The sequence below is a fragment of the Euleptes europaea genome, chromosome 20, assembly GCF_029931775.1.
Source record: "Euleptes europaea isolate rEulEur1 chromosome 20, rEulEur1.hap1, whole genome shotgun sequence".
NCBI classification, from domain to species: domain Eukaryota; kingdom Metazoa; phylum Chordata; class Lepidosauria; order Squamata; family Sphaerodactylidae; genus Euleptes; species Euleptes europaea.
In genome coordinates, this window is record NC_079331.1 from 7,910,791 (window position 1) to 7,930,556 (window position 19,766).

Here is a 19,766-nt window from a genome sequence, read left to right on the forward strand (position 1 = left end):
TGGGGAAGAACTGGATTCAGGATGGGGGTGGGGGCAGAGAGTACCCTGCCTTCTGAATTATAGAGGAGATTGTTTAAATCCTGCATTAACAGGGGCAGGTCCTGAATAATTCACAGCCATGCGCGCTTACAGAGGGTCCTTGCGCATGTGCACACATCCCCTCATAAAGTAGGTCACAGCAGTGGCGGCAGCATGGTCCCTCGATACGCACATCCAGATACGCTGGTATGGTCACACACATCTAGCTTGGCAGAAAAGTGATGCTTTTCTTAACGTTTGGATGCATGGTGGGGATGGGATTGAGCGTAATAGCAGCATTCACTTCTAACCCCACGGGCTTACCTAGATGGACACGACACCCCCACGAGCAATCCATGATTCTTCCATTGCTCAGGCCTGGGCAAAGGTGCTCTCTGGCTTCAATGCCTTCTGCCCCCTTACAGCTGGAATCTCTGCAGACTCCTGGAATGGTCCCTTAATTCAACTACAGTGAACCAGGGAGGGATTTGAAAGATAAAGGTAGTCCCCTGTGCAAACACCGGGTCATTACTGGCCCATGGAGTGACGTCACATCATGATGTTTACTAGGCAGACTTTGTTTACGGGGTGGTTTGCCAGTGCCTTCCCCAGTCATCTTCCCTTTACCCCCAGCAAGCTGGGGACTCATTTTACCAACCTGGGAAGGAAGGAAGGCTGAGTCAACCTTGAGCCAGCTACCTGAAACTGACTTCCGTCGGGACTGAACTCAGGTCGTCAGCAGAGCTTTTGACTGCAGTACTGAAGCTTACTACTCTGCGCCATGGGACAGCTTCATTACTAAACGATAAGACCTCCTTGAACTTAAGAGGTCTTGGGCCAGGCTCCCCAGGCAAACATGCTTTCGGCTCTTGTCAAAGGTAAAGCAAGAGCTTGAGGCAGAGGCAGAGACTGCGCCTTTTCCCTCCTTTTCTGAAGCACCCGTGAGCTCAGCTCTGGCTTAGCAGAAGGCATTTGGGATGTCTCTCTGGTGCCATCTGGGGGGGGGGGGGAGAACTCATATAGAATCCAGCACAGGACTGAACTGCCGGTGCACACCCCTAACCAAAGCCAAGCCCAGCAAAGCAGTAAAGAGGAAATAGATGATTAAGAGGTTCTCGAGAACAGAAACTCCACAAGATACATGGTCTTGAACACATGAAGCTGCCTTATACTGAATCAGACCCATGGTCCATCAAACTCAGTATTGTCTACTCAGACTGGCAGCGGGTCTCCAGGGTCTCAGGCTGAGGTCTTTCCCATCCCCTACTTGCCTGGTCCCTTTAACTGCAGGTGCTGGGGATTGAACCTGGGACCCTTCTGCATGCCAAGCAGATGCTCTGCCACTGAGCCACAGTCCCCATATATTCTGACAGCAATGTCCTGCTTCCCACCTGTAGGACGGTGCAAAGTTGTGGGTCGCTGCATCTGCCCAGAACCAGAAAAATCCTTACTTCAAGCCGTAGAACGCCCTGCTGTAAACCTAGCAAAAAAAAAAAGCAGAGATATAAATTAAGTATATAAAATGAGCGAGCATTCTGTAAAAGCAGTTTGTCTCATTTTTTAAACAGCACTCTTCTTTGATGGATAAATATATATATAATTTCTACTTTGGGTAGTGTTTCCTGAAAGCCCAACAACTGAATATCTGAACGTGGGTCTCCAGCAAGTGATATTTCAGCCCCCTCCAAGCCCCTCAGCAATTCTTCTCTGCCAACTTACAACAATCACCCTCTTTCTCTCCCTTCATGCTTTCTATTGTCACAGCCTATGAGAGGCATAAATTTATTGGGGAGGGGATGGAAGCAGAATACTGCAAGCATCCAGCAATGCAGACAGACTGAGTTTTGGCTCACTTGTTTTTACATTAAAAATATGCTGGGGTAAAAAAAAAACACAATTATTGCCCGTGCCCTGAGATCACATTCTTCTAGAATTTATTTATTTACTTACTTTATTTACACGTTGCCTTTCCCGCTGAGACTCAAGGCAGGCTGCTGGATATAAAACAGTGTGATCATAAAGCAAAGAACAACCACTGAACAATGTAATTGGACCAGGATTACAGAATTAGAGAACGTTGTGAACCACAAACTATCTAAAGGCAAGGAATACTAAGAAGAGTACAGAAAGTGTTAAAAGATCTCTGCGGTACAGACAGAACAGTGTACATATTAAGTCCCACCCTCCGTGAATAACCTGCAGTGTCCTACGTTTGACATTCAGGGGCGAAATTCAGTTTGGACCCAAGCCTATGCACCCCTCAAAATGATACCCCGGGGGGGGGAGGTGTTTGCCACATGCACCCTTATCGATCCAGAAGTGCTCACTGGCTCAGGCCACACACCTTCCTTCTGTCACTCATACTGGCATTCAACCCACAAACCGTGCATCCAACAGCATCTCCAGCAGCCCCGGAATTAAACCCCACTCCAGAATCAAGCAGGCCCACATGGGGTCGTGGCAGCAAAACGAGCTTTTCGCAGTACCCATTCCATTTCAGGAGGGACTGCCGGGAAGTAAAGCAAGACAGCCATTTTGAGTGCCCTGCAGGGTGGCAAAAGGGGAGAAGAGACACCTCCCCAAGCATAAAGCTACCCTGCTTTTGAGCAGTTTTCACCCATGGGTTTTTTTTGTTAAAACTTCTTTTAAAATCCCACCCTTCCTTCAAGCTCAGGGTAGCACACAGTTCCCATTTGGGGTAACGAAGAACCACAACCAGGCCGCGCTCCTTCCCTCTTTCCCGGTTGCCAATATATTTAAGGAGCATACTAGGGATAAGGGAACACCGACTCGGGAAATTTCACAACTGACCAGCCACTGAAACATTCAACCCCTCTCCCTCTCCGGGTATTTCCTTATTCTCGCAATAAAGCGTGTTAGCTACACGCCTCGCACAGCCGCCAGCGATTTGTTCCTACACTGCCGTGAAAGAACCATTTCAGTTTTCTTACAAGCCCAGAAGCGCCAGGGATCAGGCCTTCCTTCCTGGGATGGGACCCAGCGCATACCCCTATGCCGGGGTTTCGCACATGGCGTTATCGCCGATCAACCAGGAGAGTGAGAAGCAAGAGGGACACGCCTTTCTGCTTTTCTCTGCAAAGTCAGGCGCATGGAAGGCAGCCCCTTGCAGAGCTCCCCTATGCACCCTAGTGGTCAGCCCCGTTGATACAGTTAAGGGACAAGGAAAGGACCAAACTACAGGCAATGCTAGGAGTTCTGCACAGGGGGCCCATAAATCCCCAAATTCAGACTGGCACAGGAAGAAAAGAAGTCCGTTTAACTCCCATAGCCACTTTCCCTATCTGAAACAGTGCATGGATTCGCTATTCAGAAAAAGAGGGGGGGGGAGCTAAAGGTTCCCCCCCACCTGCCCCGATCAGACCCAAGGCCCCACATGGCTGCTACTTAGAAGAGTTGGTTTTTATATGCCAACTTTCTCTACCGCTTAAGGGAGAATGAAACCAGCTTACAATCCCCTTCCCTTCCCCTCCCCACAACAGACACCCTGTGAAGCAGATGGGGCTGAGGGAGCTGCGACTAGCCCAAGGTCACCCAGCTGGCTTCATGTGTAGGAGCGGGGAAACAAATCCAGTTCACCAGATCAGATGCCACCAGTCAAAACCACCGCTCTTAACCATGCTGACCACAGAACTCTCGCCTCAAGTATTTCAGCCCTGAGCGAGCTCTTAAAACCCACCTCTGCTCAATATCCTGTAAGTGTAAAGAGACAGTAGTTCTGGGTCTCTGGAGCAACCTCCTACGCAATATGGCTGAGCCGGGTGCCCTTGGGCTCAATAGTTCTGGGTCTCTGGAGCAACCTCCTACGCAATATGGCTGAGCCGGTTGCCCTTGGGCTAGCCCCTTGTTGGCCTCAGGCCTCACCTGTGGTGTGCTGGCGACACGGCCTACCTTATAGGGTTATCGTAACAATCATTAAGCAAAAGCACAAAACGGTGACACGGGAGTTTGCTTAGCGGCCACTCTGTCCCCCTGACACCCCAAACCAGATCATCACACGGGTCAACGTTCAAGTCTGAGTCCCCCCTCCCCTCCCCAAAGTCTACACTCCAAACCTAGATGATCCAAAGGCACTCAAAACAGTCAGGTTAAACACAAGGGAGCCCAAAAAAGCTTTGTTTCTACATATTTATTGTAAAAGTGACAGTACGGCGACGACTTCAGATGGCACCTCTCGGGGTTTTGAAGTTCATCCCTACGGTGGGCTGCGTGACCTGCAAGTTGGACAGGCTGCCAAAGTCCTGGAAGCGAAACAGCAGAGAGAGCTGTCAGCGCGACGCGGAGAAAGCACACTGCAGTGTGACAGATGGGAAGATTCCCCACCCCCACCCCCAGCGGCCCACCAAGGTACACAGAAAAGGATATAAAAGCCATTGGAACGAAGCAACCTGAAGCAATCTCTGAGGTTCAGCAGCAGAGGCCCAGCTCCTTTAAATGCTCATGCTCTACATCAGGCGTCCCCAACAGTTTGCCCACAGGCACCCTTCCTGCTGCCCACCAAGTATTTTTTGAAAATGGGTGGGGCCAAGTAGGGCTGTTTCCCAGCAGGGCTTCTGATTGGCTGTGCAGATTTAAAATAATATTATTTTGGCAGCAGCCATCACAGTGTATTGGTTTTCTTCTCCCCCTCACTCCTCTTTCCTGGGATATTCTTAATAAAAATTATTTTCTCCCCTGTACTTGGAGTTTCTTCCATGTGCGTGACTCTGCCTCTCTTGGCAGCCATTTTGCAGAAGTGCCAACCACCCTGCCTCAGAATTCCAAAGGTGCCCATCGGCTCAAAAACGTTCGGGACCCCTGCTCAAGATTTCTAGAGCGGTATGGCGAAGCTACCCAGGGACACAGCTTAGCCCCACGGTGGTATGCTGAACAGCAGCCTCCAAGGTTATACGTCCGACACTCCTTTTGTTGCTATTTAGGTTAGGTTATTTTGAGATCAAGCAACTGATGAAGAGAAAACCGTAAACGGAGCACAGCTTTTATCCGGAGAGCCCGTCTTCTTGATCTACCTCTTGCCAGGGGTCTTTTGGAGACTATATGTACCTGACCTTCTTGCCCCTTGACAGAAGACTATCTATCCCTTGACAACACAAACACGGACTTACCTGTTGAACTCTCGGGTTTGCTTTCACCTCTGTTGGTGGTTGGGTTTTTGCACTATTGCACTTATTATCTGTATATTATATGTAATTTGCTTTCTTGTCACATTTATTTTCATCTGTTGTGAATAGAGCTCATAAGACTTTATAGCCTAGTGTTTTGTTATCTTGATAGTTTGCGCCCCACTCACCAGTAGCTTCAACATTTCCTTGGTGTCGGGATCTACTTCAATGATCTCCTGATCCAGGGCAGAGACCTGATGAGGAACGAGGTAACGATTAGTTGGATTGGCCTCAGACTCTGCACGCAAAGTACACATTCCTGATACGGAGCTGCCCTTCACACAACTTGTGGGGTGGCACACACTTTAGGCCAGGCCGTTACAAATTCTGGCCCCACGGCAGCCATGTGGAAGCGACAATGGGAGGAAAATCAGAAGAAAGCATCCCCCCAAAATAGCATGCAGGCATGACTGTAAATTTTGACAGGAGTCCTAGCCTAGAACCTAGCCACAGGCAGCTAGGAATGACATGTTGCCTAAATACAACCGAAGCACAAAAAAGTTCAGAACAAGGGTGATGTATTTACAGACAAGCTGGGTATCAAAGTTATTATGGCACATCCAGTTAGGAACACAGCTGCCATGGTGTGCGGATATCAGTAACAATATTGAGGGCTTCCTGGAGATATCTCTATAGCGGAGACTACCGCAAACGTTATTACATCGGGCTCGAAAGATGGGAGTGTCTGAAAAGCTCAGGGTTTGAAAGGGATGGGAACGTGCCCCCCCAAACACGGGAAATGCTTTCAAGAATTCTCTCCCTGCACTATCAATGACCGGGCCACAAGCGGAAAAGGCCACAATCACTTTCGAATGCAGGTTGGAAGAGGAACCGCCAGCCCTTCATGCACAAGAGTGAAAAGTGCAGTTCTTTCTTTTGCACTCCCGGAAGCAGCATGCAAAGCTTCTGAGCTCCCCTAGTTCAACCCTGAACACACTCTAATGATGGTCTGTTGAACCCAGTTCTATCTGATTCCCGGTTCTGGGTTCAATTTCTCAAGGACTAATCCAGACAGCAACGGCTGCTGCCAACTTTCAGAATCAAATCTGCCCTGCGCGCCCCTTTGCCCTCTTCACCCCTGTAGGGTTTTTCACTGCCTCTGTGTAGCAATCCAGGACATCCTTGGCAGTCTCCCATCCAAATACTAACCAGGGCCAACCCTGCCTAGCTTACTAGATCTGACAAGATCAGGTTAGCCTAGCCACCCAGGTCAGAGCCCAGCCCACTTTACAAAATGATAATTGTGGTTAAGAAGTTAGCGACTGGCCCAAAGTCACCCAGCAGGTCCACGTGCAAGCAAAGACTTGTGCGGAGATCTAAACTTCAACATGAACACATGAAGCTGCCTTCTACTGAATCAGACCCCTGGTCCATCAAAGTCACTATTGTCTACTCAGACCGGCAGCGGCTCTCCAGGGTCTCAGGCTGAGGTCTTTCACATCACCTGGTCCCCTGAACTGGAGATGCCAGGGATTGAACCTGGAACCTTCTGCATGCCAAGCAGATGCTCCGCCACTGAGCCATGGCCAGTCTTAGCTTCATGCTGACCTAGGTGCATTCACTGGAAGGGTTTAAGAATCCAGGCCGAAGAGAGTTTCTTTGCACAAAATAACAGGCGAGCCAACAGTAATGGGCAGTGCCCTCTTTGACAACTATGTTTTGGAGAGGAGGTGGCTAGCATGCAGACTATAGCGGGCAAAAAGCTGGCCTGGTTTCAAAATAATACGTGTGGCTTTTCAAAGCATGCACGTAAAAGAGAGGCTCTATGTTTCTAGCCGCTTTGGAGTGGAGGCTCCCCCCTCCCACACCAAGAGAAACCCGCCTGTGATTGCAAAACTTACCTCTGGGACATAGTTGTCCCTTCTCTCTCTTTCCTCCTCCTGGAGTTTGATAGAGATGCCCCTGACTGGTCCTCTCTGAATGCGCTTCATCAGATGGGTGACATACCTGCAAAGTAATTGAGTAATGAAGAAGAAGAGGAGTTGGTTTTTATATGCCGACTTTCTCTACCACTTAAGGGAGAATCAAACTGGTTTACAATCACCTTACCTTCCCCTCCCCACAACTGACACCCTGTGAGGTGGGTGGGGCTGAGAGAGCTCTAAGAAAGCTGTGACGAGCCCAAGGTCACCCAGCTGGCTTCATGTGGAGTAGTGGGGAAACCAACCCGGTTCACCAGATTAGCCTCCGCCGCTCATGTAGAGGAGTGGGGAATCAAACCCAGTTCTCCAGATTAGAGTCCATCGTTCCAAAACATTACACCACGCTGGCTGACTGTCCTTTGGGGGGGTTGGGGACTGCTGAATGCTCAATCCCAAACTGACCAAACAGTGCTCAACCCCAGGCTTGGAATTACAGCCTGTTATATCCCTCCAACACTAGATATATGCTGCTCAAGATCAATTGATCAAAGAGCTTCTAAGGGATAAAAGGAAAGGAATTACAGCCTGAGGGTCAAACTTGCACGCGATGTGCTGTGGCCACTGCTGTTCTATCATTCCAGTTAGTTCAAGAATACCCTTTAAGAAGCAGTGTCTGAAAAGCGCAGGGTTTGGTAGGGATGAAAGTGGACCCTCCAAACACGGGAAATGCTTTCAAGAATTTTCTTCCTGCACTATCAATGATCAGGCCACAGACAAGACCAAAACCACTTTCGAATGCAGGAGCCGCAGAGTAAAGGAAACGCCCTTAGAATGCGGCCAAATAAATCCACTCGCTTGTGCCAGCGAGCTGAAAGAACTGAAGACCTACCCAGCAATCTTGTTGCGGAGCTTTTTGCTAGGGATGATGGCGATCTCCTCACAGACGCGCTTGTTGGTATGGAAGTCATTCCCAAGGCGGGTGTAGTACTTTTCAATTATGACCCGGGCGGCCTTTTTCACGGTCTTCGTTCGCACGCGTCCCTAGGAAACCCGAAGACAGGAGGAACAAGTCAGCCGTGCGAAATGGCGTTACTGTTGCTATTTGTGAATGGGCAAGTGGTTTCTAAATCTTTATAGTTTGTTCTCGCCTGGGCAGAATGAGAGTCCCGAAGAAGAAGAAGAGTTGTTTTTTATACGTCGAGAATCAAACTGGCTTACAATCACCTTTCCCATAACAGACACCCTGTGAGGTAGGTGAGGCTGAGAGTGTGACTAGCCCAAGGTCACCCAACTGGTTTCATGTGTAGGAGTGGGGAAACAAATCCTGTTCACCAGATTAGCCTCCGCCGCTCATGTGGAGTGGGGAATCGAACCCGACTCCCACAACTGTGACGCTCAATGGGATAACCTTGGGCCAGTAATTCTCTCTCTGCCTAACCAACCTCACAGGGTTGTGGTTGTGATGGGAGGAGGAATCACCTACACCATCCTAAGTTCCTTGGAGGAAGGATAGGCTAAAATACATAGGGAGATGGAAAGCAAACCAGGGCAGAAAGTTCCCTCAACCGGCCTACTGTCTGCACCAGCCTGGCATTCAGACAAGGTCCCACTAACATATTGAAAGTAAGATGAGCACTACACACGTTCAACCTCAGGGAGTCCAAAAGGGGCTCAAGGAAACGGAAAACAGCCCTATACAATGTTTTTAAGGAGACATATTTTGTTTGTTGTCAAGTCACAGCTGATTTAAGGCGAACCCTGTAGGGTTTTCAAGGCAAGAGAGGTACAGAGGTGGTTTGCCATTGCCTGCCTCTGCGTCACGCCTCTGGTATTCCTTGGACGTCTCCCACCCAAACACTTGCTAGGGTTGAGGCTGAGAGTGTGTGACTGGCACAAGGTCACCCAACAAGTTCCACGGCAGAGAGGGGATTCGAACCTGGGTTTCCCAGATCCTAGTCCGACGCTTTAACCACTACACCATGCTGGCTCCCCACATAAAGGGCTACATCCAGAACCTAATATAGCTCTTTTTTTCAAAAGAAAATGAAATTACATTAAGCTATATTAGAGCCATAAGAGGCATAACGGAATAACCAGTATATGAATGGCAGGCAAAGGTTTTTCTGGGGTAAAGGGTCTTGTTACAGATACTTTACAGAAAGGGAAATGACAGAGGGGAAGAGGTGCCATTAATCAAAGTGTGAACCCCGTGCAGATTTCTGCCAGTGCATTAAAACAAACAGAGAGAGTGCTCCTGGGGAGGGGCCGTGGCTCAGTGGTAGAGCCTCTGCTTGGCATGCAGAAGCTCCCAGGTTCAATCCCTGGCATCTCCATTTAAAGGGACTAGGCAGGTAGGTGACCCCTGCCTGAGACCCTGGAGAGTTGCTGCTGGTCTGAGTAGACAATATTGACTTTGATGGACCAAGGGTCTGATTCGGTATAAGGCAGCTTCATGTGTTCCTGTTTATATTGCTTGCTGTGAGACCCTGTATGTACCCCCTTCTATCAAAAGACACACAACCACCAGTGTTTGGGCTGCAGAAACACTACGGATTATTAACCAACAGGTCAATTACTACTAGCGAAGTTAAGCTGTGTATTTTCAGCACCCCAAATGGTTTTTTCTTATATTGGCTCTTTGCTGATCTCTCACACTGAGTTTTGACAGTAAGTTCTTTAATGATAACAGGTAGCAGCCCCCTGCTTTAAAGCCACCCCTTTTTTTAACACAGTGCTGTCAACTCATGTCAAAAGTAAATGCAAAACTCCATTCAGACGTTTCCCTGGCTAGTGCTGCTCACCCAGCCCCCCAAGAGAGGCAAAAGCAGTATTACCCCCTCAATTATTTATTAATTCCCTTAAGAGTGCCTGCCTGCACTCCGATTGTTAACTGAAGGGTACACTGCTAGTGGCTATTTTATTCCTGTGTGTCACATGGACTTATCGCTCGATTTACTCCTTTTGAATGCATGATAAAACAATCCCATCTAGTCTCTTGCCTTTCCACTGGTGATTCGGCACATGGCAGTTTGCATGCCATCAGACACATTTAAATGGAGAGAAGAGAGAATACACAGAGTGCTTGTGGGACTTTAAACATTTCCCCCTGAGTTAGAGCAGAAAGGGAAGCCTGACCCAGTTGGAATTTGGAACAGGTGAGAACTGATCCACAGCCCCTTTCCCAAAAAATCATGTGACTGAGCACTTTTTCTACATTAGCCTTGTGTACAAGTTACAGCAAATATATGTCCAAACTGAGTACAGGATAACATTTTTCTTTACACATGCATGCAGTAATTCCCATGTGAGATTCAATGCACGTATAGCTGAATGTGTGACTGAAACCCAAATTTATCCCAGTATTGGTCCCCACTTTCATTGTAAAGTGATCACAGGTTGGCTCTTTCTAACAAACAAACGCAGTACACTCGCTGTAACATGTGGACAGGGGCTTTTCTCTGCACAGATCAGTGGTACCTACAATCTTAAGGTGTTACTCCAGTCTAAGAACATGAGAAAGGCCCTGCTGGATCAGACCCAGGCCCATCAAGTCCAGCAGTCTGTTCACCCAGTGGCCCAACCAGGGGCCTCTAGGAGGCCCACAAACAAGACGGCTGCAGCAGCACCATCCTGCCTGTGATCCACAGCACCTCATATGCCTGATCCTCTGGTCCCAGAGAGACTATTATAATTTTGACTAGTAGCCATAGATAGCCCTCTCCTCCATGAACATGTCTATTCATAAGAACATAAAAGCCCTGCTGGATCAGACCCAGGCCCATCAAGTCCAGCAGCACCATCCTGCCTGTGTCCCACAACACCCAAAATAATAGGCATGCTCCTCTGATACTAGAGAAAACGGGTATGCATCATGACTAGTATTCGTTTTGACTAGTAGCCACGAATATCCCTCTCCTCCGTGAACATGTCCACTCCCCTCTTCAAGCCTTCCAAGTTGGCAGCCGTCACCACATCCTGGGGCAGGGAGTCCCACCATTCAACTATGCGTTGTGTGAAGAAATACTTCCTTTTATCTGTTTTGAATCGCTCGCCCACCCGGCATTCAGCAGGCGACCCCGAGCTCTGGCACTACGATGAATGCAAAGCGGAAGCTCCACCGCCGAGCCACGAGGCCCTCCAGTGGAAAGCTTCACCTGCTGAATATCCGCCTGTCTGGCCACCGCTTTAGAAGCGGCAGCCCAACACGTACCCCTCCCCAAATGCTTCTGGGACCAAGAAAGGGGCCCTAGTAACGGAGGGGCCTGCCAGCCTCTCCCGCTCCATCCTCCAGCACTGCTTGGGGCCTGCAACGCGGCCTACAAGCCTGCCTTGGAGTAGTCGACTACCAGCCCCCCCCCCGGGCGGAGACGGCCCTGCGGAGGCAGAAACGACAATTATCCGCTACGCCCCCGCCGGGCCCAACGACGCCAGCCCCCGCCGCTACCGGGTCCGCCCGCCGTTTCCTTGGCAACCGCCCCACAAGCACGGATGGCCCCGGATCCCGCCGCTCCCGCAACTCACCATGTCGGCGGCGGCCGGGCGAAGAGAGCGCAAAGGACGCCGGGAAGAGAACTATAACGTTAGGACGGCTAGAAGGGGGGCGCGAAGGCGCCCTGCTCACAGCGCCCCCTCGCGGCGAAGACGACACTGGCGGTTTCAGGAGGGGAAGCGCCGCCGGGAGGCGGACTCCGCCTTCTAACCGAAGAGGTAGATGGGAAAAAAGCAAGCGCTGCAGTTCCGGTTCCTATTAGAAGTCTCCATGTGCGGGGCAAGAGTGGCGGAAAGACGCCGGAAGCCACGGAAGGCTTGCAAAGAGGCGGGGCTAGAATCTGACTGATGCCCATCAAACCACATCGGACCAGGGCAGGATCCAAGAATGGATCCAGATGCCAAGGCCCAGATACCAAGGCCCAGGGGAATCCAGTTTGGTCTGCAAGCAAACTGGCACGATATGATCTGCTTTTATGGTTTCAGAACCAAAACAGGGAGAGGGGCTGTGGCTCAGTGGAAGAGCATCTGCTTGGCATGCAGAAGGTCCCAGGTTCAATCCCTGGCATCTCCAGTTAAGCAGTGGTTCCCAACCTTTTTTTGACCAGGGACAACTAGGACTTTTTTGTTTGGTGCAGGGACCCCAAGGTTCAAAATAAAAATTCCGGGAATTTGAAAATAAACTTTAATCATAACTATTAGTTAAACATTAAACTTAGAATTATATTTGAATATATATATTTTATAATAGAGAACTTTTAATTGAAAATATTAATTTATTATGGGTTTATAACTTTGTTTCGCGGACCTTAATTTAGTTCTCGCGGACCCCTGGGGTCCATGGACCCCTGGTTGGGAACCAGTGAGTTAAAGGGACCAGGAAAGTAGGTGATGTGAAAGACCCCCGCCTGAGATCCTGGAGAGCTGCTGCCAGTCTGAGTTAGGGCTGCCAGGTCCCTCTTAGCTATAGGCAGGAGGTTTGGGGGGGGCGGAGCTTGGGGAGGGACTTCAAGGCCATAGAGTCCAATTGTCAAAGAAGCTATTTTCTCCAGGTGGATTTTCTATCAGCTGGAGATCAGTTGTAATAGCAGGAGATCTCCAGCTAGTACCTGGAGCCCATCCTAACACCAGCAAACCAGACAAAACACATGCATACAAAATATTGTCGAAGGCTTTCACGGTCAGAGTTCATTGGTTCTTGTGGGTTATCCGGGCTGTGTAACCGTGGTCTTGGTATTTTCTTTCCTGACGTTTCGCCAGCAGCTGTGGCAGGCATCTTCAGAGGAGTAACACCGAAGGACAGTGTCTCTCAGCTGCTGGCGAAACGTCAGGAAAGAAAATACCATGACCACGGTTACACAGCCCGGATAACCCACAAGAACCACATGCATACACTTTCATCTTTTATTGACAAAAGAAAAGATTCTTTTTATTGACAGAAAAAAAATATATTGGCATGAAAAGTTAACCCTACAACTGTAAAAGATAACTGCTAGAATTATTATAGTTCCTAGCATTGCTTAATCACATTACAGTGAGTAATAGTTTAAAAAAGCAAATCAGGCTTCAGCTTTTTGTCTCACTGATCTTAGGGATTATCAAAAAAACCCAAGTTACCAATAACTCTCACCCAGAGATGGCTCCTATTCTTCTTCTGAGACGTCCAGCCAGAGAAATCTGATTTGCATGTCACGAGTGCATATTTATAGAAAATATCAGTCTTATCTTTCACTAAATCCTACTATGATTCTGAAATTCACACCATCCATTTGAGAATATGGAACACTTTGGCAAACAGTTAAGACAAACACTGCATGACCCAAACATGTTTTTATTGAACTTTTATTACACTTATTTCTTTAGTATAACAATGCAAATCAAAGACATTTGTGTAGTTATACTGCTTTTGCTTAATACAAGGAAGAGGAAAAGGACACACAAGGCACCAAAGCCCGTCCCTTGCCAATAGAAACCCTGATAGAGGTCCCACCCGCACACTCTGAAACCTTACCCTAGGCTGGCATACACTTCTAAACTACCTTGGTAGCATTAGGGCTAGAAACTCACTTGAAACACGTCGATCACCTTTTTCATACTACAGAGAGGAAAGGCAGGACCTTGCAAAAACAGTTATCTTCTGGGGATGCCAGAGGCCATTTATGCTTGGTAATTAGCAGTGCGTTCCAGGCTGAATTGCCCCACATATTTTTTTGAGTTTTTCACAGTGAACTGTCCTTCAGGAAGTGACTGCGAAGCCGGCGCATACCTGCTTTGCATTACTTAAGAGCCCCTGTAACGTGACCTTTTGTGTTTGCTCCGCCCCCCACACCCAAGAATCCCCTGAAGGAACCATGCAAAATGACAGCCACGCGTTAGCTAGGCAAACAGCGGTTGGCTAATGGAAGGAACAAAGGAGCAGGCAAGTGGGGGTGGTGGAATTTCTCCTTTTGCATTGGGACCGTGAATAGTCATTTCAAAGGTCACATTTTAAAAAAGAGCTTTGAGCGAGCTTCAAAATTGACCCTGCAGAGATTTCCCGGGAAATGGATTCAGGTAGTGGAGAGAGAGCGATTACCCATCAGATTTTGAGTCCTTCTCGGTCCTTCTATAGCAAAGTCCCGTGCGTTTGGCTGACAGTTCCAACGTCTTCAAAGCGGGCGTTGGGTTCTTCTCGGAGAATCGGAGTTTCTCCCTTAAGCGTGAGGAAGTGGGAGGTCTGGCGGGAGCCTTTGCTGCTTCTACTATGGGCTTTTCAAGGGAAGACCCTCCAGGCAAATCTGCCCTGGCTGAGGAACCATCAGCTTCTTTGGTAGAGAAATCCTTGGCGGAGACCAAAGTCCCTTTGCTTGTCCACTGGGCCAGGGTCCCAGATGGTTGGGTCACGTCCCGTTCGCCCAAGAAGCATGGTGAAAAGGCAGCGGTGGTGACCTGATCTTCTGGGTCAGGATTCCTTCTGCTTCCCCAGAATCTCTCGCCCACCAGACCAGTCCTTGAGCCGCTGCACGGGAAACGGGTCCTGTGGGGAGAACTGCTGGCGCTCCCCTCACATACTGAAGCAGGACTACCGCTGCCCCCAATTCTCTGCCTCCGATTCTCCGTTCCTGCCTGGGAAGAGCAAAACTTGTGGTCAGAGCAAGGAGAGTAAACAAAAAAACTCCAGCTGGTCTTTACAACGAGATTGAAGATTTGGCCGATTACCAGAAAAAACAAATGTTTCCCTACTGGAGGGGAACCGGCTATGTATTTACTTCTTTGATACCCCACCTTTCTCCTCAATGGAGACCCAAAGCAGCTTACGCTGGCCTTCTCTCATCTATTTTATCCTCACAACAACCCTGTGATATAGGCTAGTCTGAGACTAAAGTCACCCAGCTAGCTTAAATAGCAGAATGGGGATTTGAACCTGGCTCTCCTGGATCCTAGCCCAACACTCTAACCACTGCACCACACTGGCTCACACCATTTAATTGTATCCTAAACTCTCCCTTCTTTCAAGGAGCTCGGGAGAGCAGACATAATCCATAGGGTTGCCAACCTCCAGGTACTAACTGGAGATCTGCTATTACAACTGATCTCCAGCCGATAGAGATCAGTTCCAGGATTATGGAACAGCCACCCCAGGTAGGTGCGCCTGGCCCCTCACTTTAGGAAACACCTGAAGATGGTTTTTATTTAGGACTGCATTTGGTTAAGTCTAGTAGCAGTCCTGAGCAGGGAGTAGCAGCCATGCCCCCCTCTACAGAGGTGACCGTGGCTGTGATCGCTCTTCACCGCCGCCATTCCCAGTTCCGGACTTTTTACCTGGCAGCTCCTTGTGCCACGGGGATACCGGGCCAGGCTGCTTCGGAGTATCTCCTCCCTGTGCCATTCCTGCTGCCAATGCCCCTGAGCCAGCTCCGATTTCTTCTCTGCCAGACGCTTCATCAGCTGTTGATTCTCCCAATAGATTTGCTCGTGGTCTCGCTGACGCTTCTCCCGGTTCAAGCTGTGTTGGGGGGGGGGGACACCCACAGTGGTCATAGGGTGGTGGTTCTTCCTCATAACATCTGCTGCTAGTTCCACACTTCTCACTCTGCACCCCTAAATCCTTCTTTGGAGCCCCCACGAATCAACTCTGGAATCTGCATGAGCTGAATTCACAGCTGCGTTTGCCCATTTCCCTACCCAAAAGGATGAAACCCCTCAATGCCAGCTGACGGGGGTTCACCTTGCCCATCTCTAAGTCCCCAACCATTTCATCCCCCTTCTTGACAGACCTGTGCCTACAATAGAAGTTCCAGTTGTCCACTCGGCCCCGGGACTGCTCGATGCCCACCAGCCTGGCATAGTGAAGGAGATTATCCCGGTCCCGAACAGCCTGGCGGTCTTTCTCTAGCTGAAACACAACAGCATTAGGTGGGAGCTGTAAAGGAAGGATTGAACTTTACCTCCCAACCAGCTGGGCTTATAAAGGCAATCCCATAAATGTAATTCAGCTCTGGGGTGCAGCCTTGGTAAAGCAGTAAAGGCATGAATAGAATGGAGTTGGAAGGGACCACTAGGGTCATCTAGTCCAACTCCCTGCACAATGCAGGAAATTCAAAACTACCTCCCCCACCCCACCCCCAGTGACCCCTACTCCATGCCCAGAAGATGGCCAAGATGCCCTCCCTCTCATCATCTGCCTAAGGTCATAGGATCAGCATTGCTGACAGATGGCCATCTAACCTCTTTTTAAAAACCTCCAGGGAAGGAGAGTTCACCACCTCCCGAGGAAGCCCGTTCCACTGAGGAACCGCTCTAGCTGTTAGAAAATTCTTCCTAATGTCTAGATGGAAACTCTTGATTTAATTTCAATCCGTTGGTTCTGGTCCAACTAGAATAGAAGCCAGGATGTCCCTCAGAACCCAGGTTGCTTCTGCAGAAAGGTTTTTGGAGCATCCATAAGGTTTTCCCCTCCTTGTCCTCTCCCCTGCCCACTTTGTGGTGAACTTTCCCAAACTTGGCTTGACTGTAGTCCAAAATGATAATTACCATGGACTACCAGCAGGCCAGGAGAAATGCATCGGTTCTAGATAGGGTTGCCAGCTCCGGGTTGGGAAATACCTGGAGATGTTGGTGGTGGAGCCTGAGGAGGGCGGGGTTTGGGGAGGGAGCATAATGCCATAAGTGTTGGAAAATGTGCCCTTAGAGACGGTGTCACTTGCCTGCACATTTGGAGGGGGGACTGACCAGAGAGTCAGATAGATAGGACACAGGAGGTCATCTCTAGTAGCCTGTCCCCTTTGATGTTTAGAGATCTATTGTCAGGGAAACCTCCCCTCTCTCTTCCCCTTTGCCCTTCAACCAAGCAAGACCTACAGCCAGCCGCTCCGCGCGTCCAGTCCACCTTCCAGAGCAGCCGTTTTCTCCAGGGGGACGGATCTGGGTCTCCTGGAGATCAGTTGTAATAGCCGGAGATTCTGGAGGATGTTATCTGATGGCAATCCCTAGGAAACAACATCTTCTGCATCACAATGGTCCCTGCAAGCATCCAACCCCGTGTAATATACTCTACCTGCATTTTCTTCAGGTTCGCCTGCAGATGCAGAGGTGTTGGGAGAGCTGTGGTATTTACAACAGGGAGAGCCATCTGTACCTGCAAGCAGGAGAGAGACCAGTACACAGGTGGAGAGAAAGGTGAGCGCAGATGAACAAAATAAGAGTTGATTTTTATATGCCGACTTTCTCTACCACTTAAGGGAGAATCAAACTGGCTTACAATCACCTTCCCTCCCCACAACAGACACTCTGTGAGGTAGGTGGGGCTGAGAGAGTGTGACTTGCCCAAGGTCACCCAGCTGGCTTCGTGTGTAGGAGTGGGGAAACAAATCCAGTTTCCCTCCCCTCCCTAAACCTCAGTTTCCCAGGCTCCCCTCTCAAATCTCCAGGTTATTCCAGAACCGGGAACTGGCAATCTTAGCAGCAGCAGCCAGATTAGCTGGAGACTGGGCAAAACCCTGTAAAGGCCATCCGTTCCCCCCCCCCCTCCAAAGCCCTCCGCCTGCTGTCGGGAAGAAAAAGGACCAGAGGAAAGGGAGAGAGAGAAATACAGGAAATAAGGAAGAGTATTAAGGCTGGTCTCTGCCACCATGGGGCAGCTACGAAGTACAAAAAGCAACGGAAGTTTGATGAGTCCAGCAACACGAAGCAATGTTGTAGTTTTACAGCAACACACATTTGCTGGCTGCCCGATTCCTGGATTAATTAGGTCATGCATCCTTTAATCTGCTAATGAATTGAAGTACCTCTGATTTACTAGAAAGCCCCCTCTCCCTTAACCAAGCTTTCAAAAGAGTGTTAAATGCAGAACCCTGCAGATTTAGAAGAGCCAATTCGGTTTGAGAAACGTAGGCTTGCTAATAACTCTGTGACACATAAATGCATCAAATAAGGGCTAGATTCTTTCTCCCACCCCCTCAAAACCACAGACGATCTATTAACTGCATGAATGTTGATGAATTCAGATTTATTAATACAGCATAAGGCAGTAAAAACACATGTCATTTATACAAAAGGTAAAAAATTTCAGTTCAACCCAAAAACATTCCTAATTAAAATGTCCAAATAATTTATAATACACTAAAAGTGACCAACTTATGATTTAATCTAATTGCAGTTGCCCAACATTAGGGGTCGAATTTTATATGCTATTGCACAAAATTTGGCTATCTGTTTTGCCATCTGGGCATTCCCTTCCTAGAGGAGACTCTTAATTCTGTTATTGGAAGCTTCTTAAATCTGCCTTGTAAAATCGCCGAAAAGAATGAACCCTTCTTGTATTTGCAGACAAATACTATTTCTTTAACGGGGGTGTTGGCTCTAAGGCATAAGGCAGTTATGTCTGTCGGTCAGGGGCTGCCGCCGATTTGACCGTGAAGTCCGCGTCTCTCCATGCTCGGCCACCTCTTGCTTGCCTGGGGAGGGGGTGGGTACAGCTGAGGCCCGAACTGAATGTAGCAAGGCATCCTAAAGTTACCCCTCGGATGATCCTCTCGTACCTTTCTGCGGTGTTTCTGATAATTGGTTTTGTCCCATTTCTCTTGCAGATACCTGCTGGCTGCAGGAAAGAGAGGCTGGTATGCTCTGTACATGCCTTGTGCAAAGCCCCGGAACCCCCCCAAGACAGCAAATGTCAGACAGATGAAAAGGGCTGAAACGGACCCAGGTGGGAACGCAGCAGGCTTCTTCACTGGGTCCTAACTGCCACCTGTCCAGCGATCATGAAGGCTTCCAATCGCACTGCTAGCTGAAAACCGGCGTGATGTGCTAGCAATCCAGCTACCTGTCTTGATTTTGGTTGCATTATAGTTACGAAGGAAAGAACAGTTTATATGGACTTGTGAAGTAACAAGTATTTATTTATTTCTTGCTGCAAAAATGTATATGGAACTCATTTATATGACTATGTCTATGTGAAGCAACAATATATCATACAAATGGTTATATATGGTATCATACAATATATCATACAAATGGTTATATATGGTATGGATTTATTTTTGGTGTTTTTTATATAAATAATTTCTTGCCATAGTGACTGCATAGGCTAGCAATCCAGCTACGGCAGCGAAAAGCCCACAAAACCTTATCCATTTCCACAGCAAGCACAAAGCAGAGGGGGGGAAAAGAAGGCAGAAGGGCACGCTTGGTACAGAATAGCAGTACTTTCAAAATGTGTGACTGTCCAACACGAAGTGTCTCCTTTAGGTTTACGGAACATGCAGCGCTTTTTCATACCAAGTCGTGCATCTGCGGTTTCTCCTCTGCAGGGTCCCTCCCATAAAGATGCTGCAAAATTCACTTACGCCCCCACGGGAGCTCCCTGGGGCCCGGCCTCATAGTACTTCATTCATTATTCACACGTCCTCCAGAAGGAAACTTGATCTACCCCAGAAAGGTGCCGCGGAGAAGTTTGCCATCCAATAGGAAGCAACGCATGCCCCTGAAGGGGGTGCAGGGTAAAAAAAGAGTTGGCTTCTTTATATGCCGACTTTCTCTACCTCTTAGGGTGGTCCTAGCAGCTCCACAGCTAACAACTCTTCTGCAAGGGGGGAAAAGGTTCCTTTTCTCAGCAACACAAACTCACATCTGCCTTGAACGGAGGCTATTCCTGTCCTTGGGAGGGGGTGGATCACCAGTCTTAGATCCTTCTGAGCTAGAGATCTGCCAGGACCCACCAAGGGCCGGACCAAATGAT

The 19,766-nt window shown here is 48.8% G+C and overlaps 2 protein-coding genes and 2 non-coding genes across 4 annotated transcripts in view; all 4 read right to left on the bottom strand.

Moving 5' to 3' along the window:
- AP3B2 (adaptor related protein complex 3 subunit beta 2) overlaps window positions 1-19,766 on the bottom strand; it is a 126,141-nt gene that overhangs the window by 16,913 nt on the left and 89,462 nt on the right. The window lies entirely within an intron of this gene.
- On the bottom strand, window positions 4,151-11,659 carry RPS17 (ribosomal protein S17). Its single transcript, XM_056865901.1, has 5 exons — window positions 11,582-11,659; window positions 7,950-8,101; window positions 7,040-7,145; window positions 5,327-5,392; window positions 4,151-4,277 (listed from the first exon to the last, which is right to left on the bottom strand). Exons 1-5 carry the CDS (start codon window positions 11,582-11,584, stop codon window positions 4,197-4,199), a joined length of 408 nt encoding a protein of 135 aa, XP_056721879.1. The 5' UTR covers window positions 11,585-11,659; the 3' UTR covers window positions 4,151-4,196.
- On the bottom strand, window positions 5,881-6,018 carry LOC130492346 (small nucleolar RNA SNORA71). Its single transcript, XR_008933877.1, has one exon. It is a non-coding gene; the product is annotated as a small nucleolar RNA SNORA71 (small nucleolar RNA).
- Window positions 7,731-7,863, bottom strand: LOC130492345 (small nucleolar RNA SNORA71). Its single transcript, XR_008933876.1, has one exon. It is a non-coding gene; the product is annotated as a small nucleolar RNA SNORA71 (small nucleolar RNA).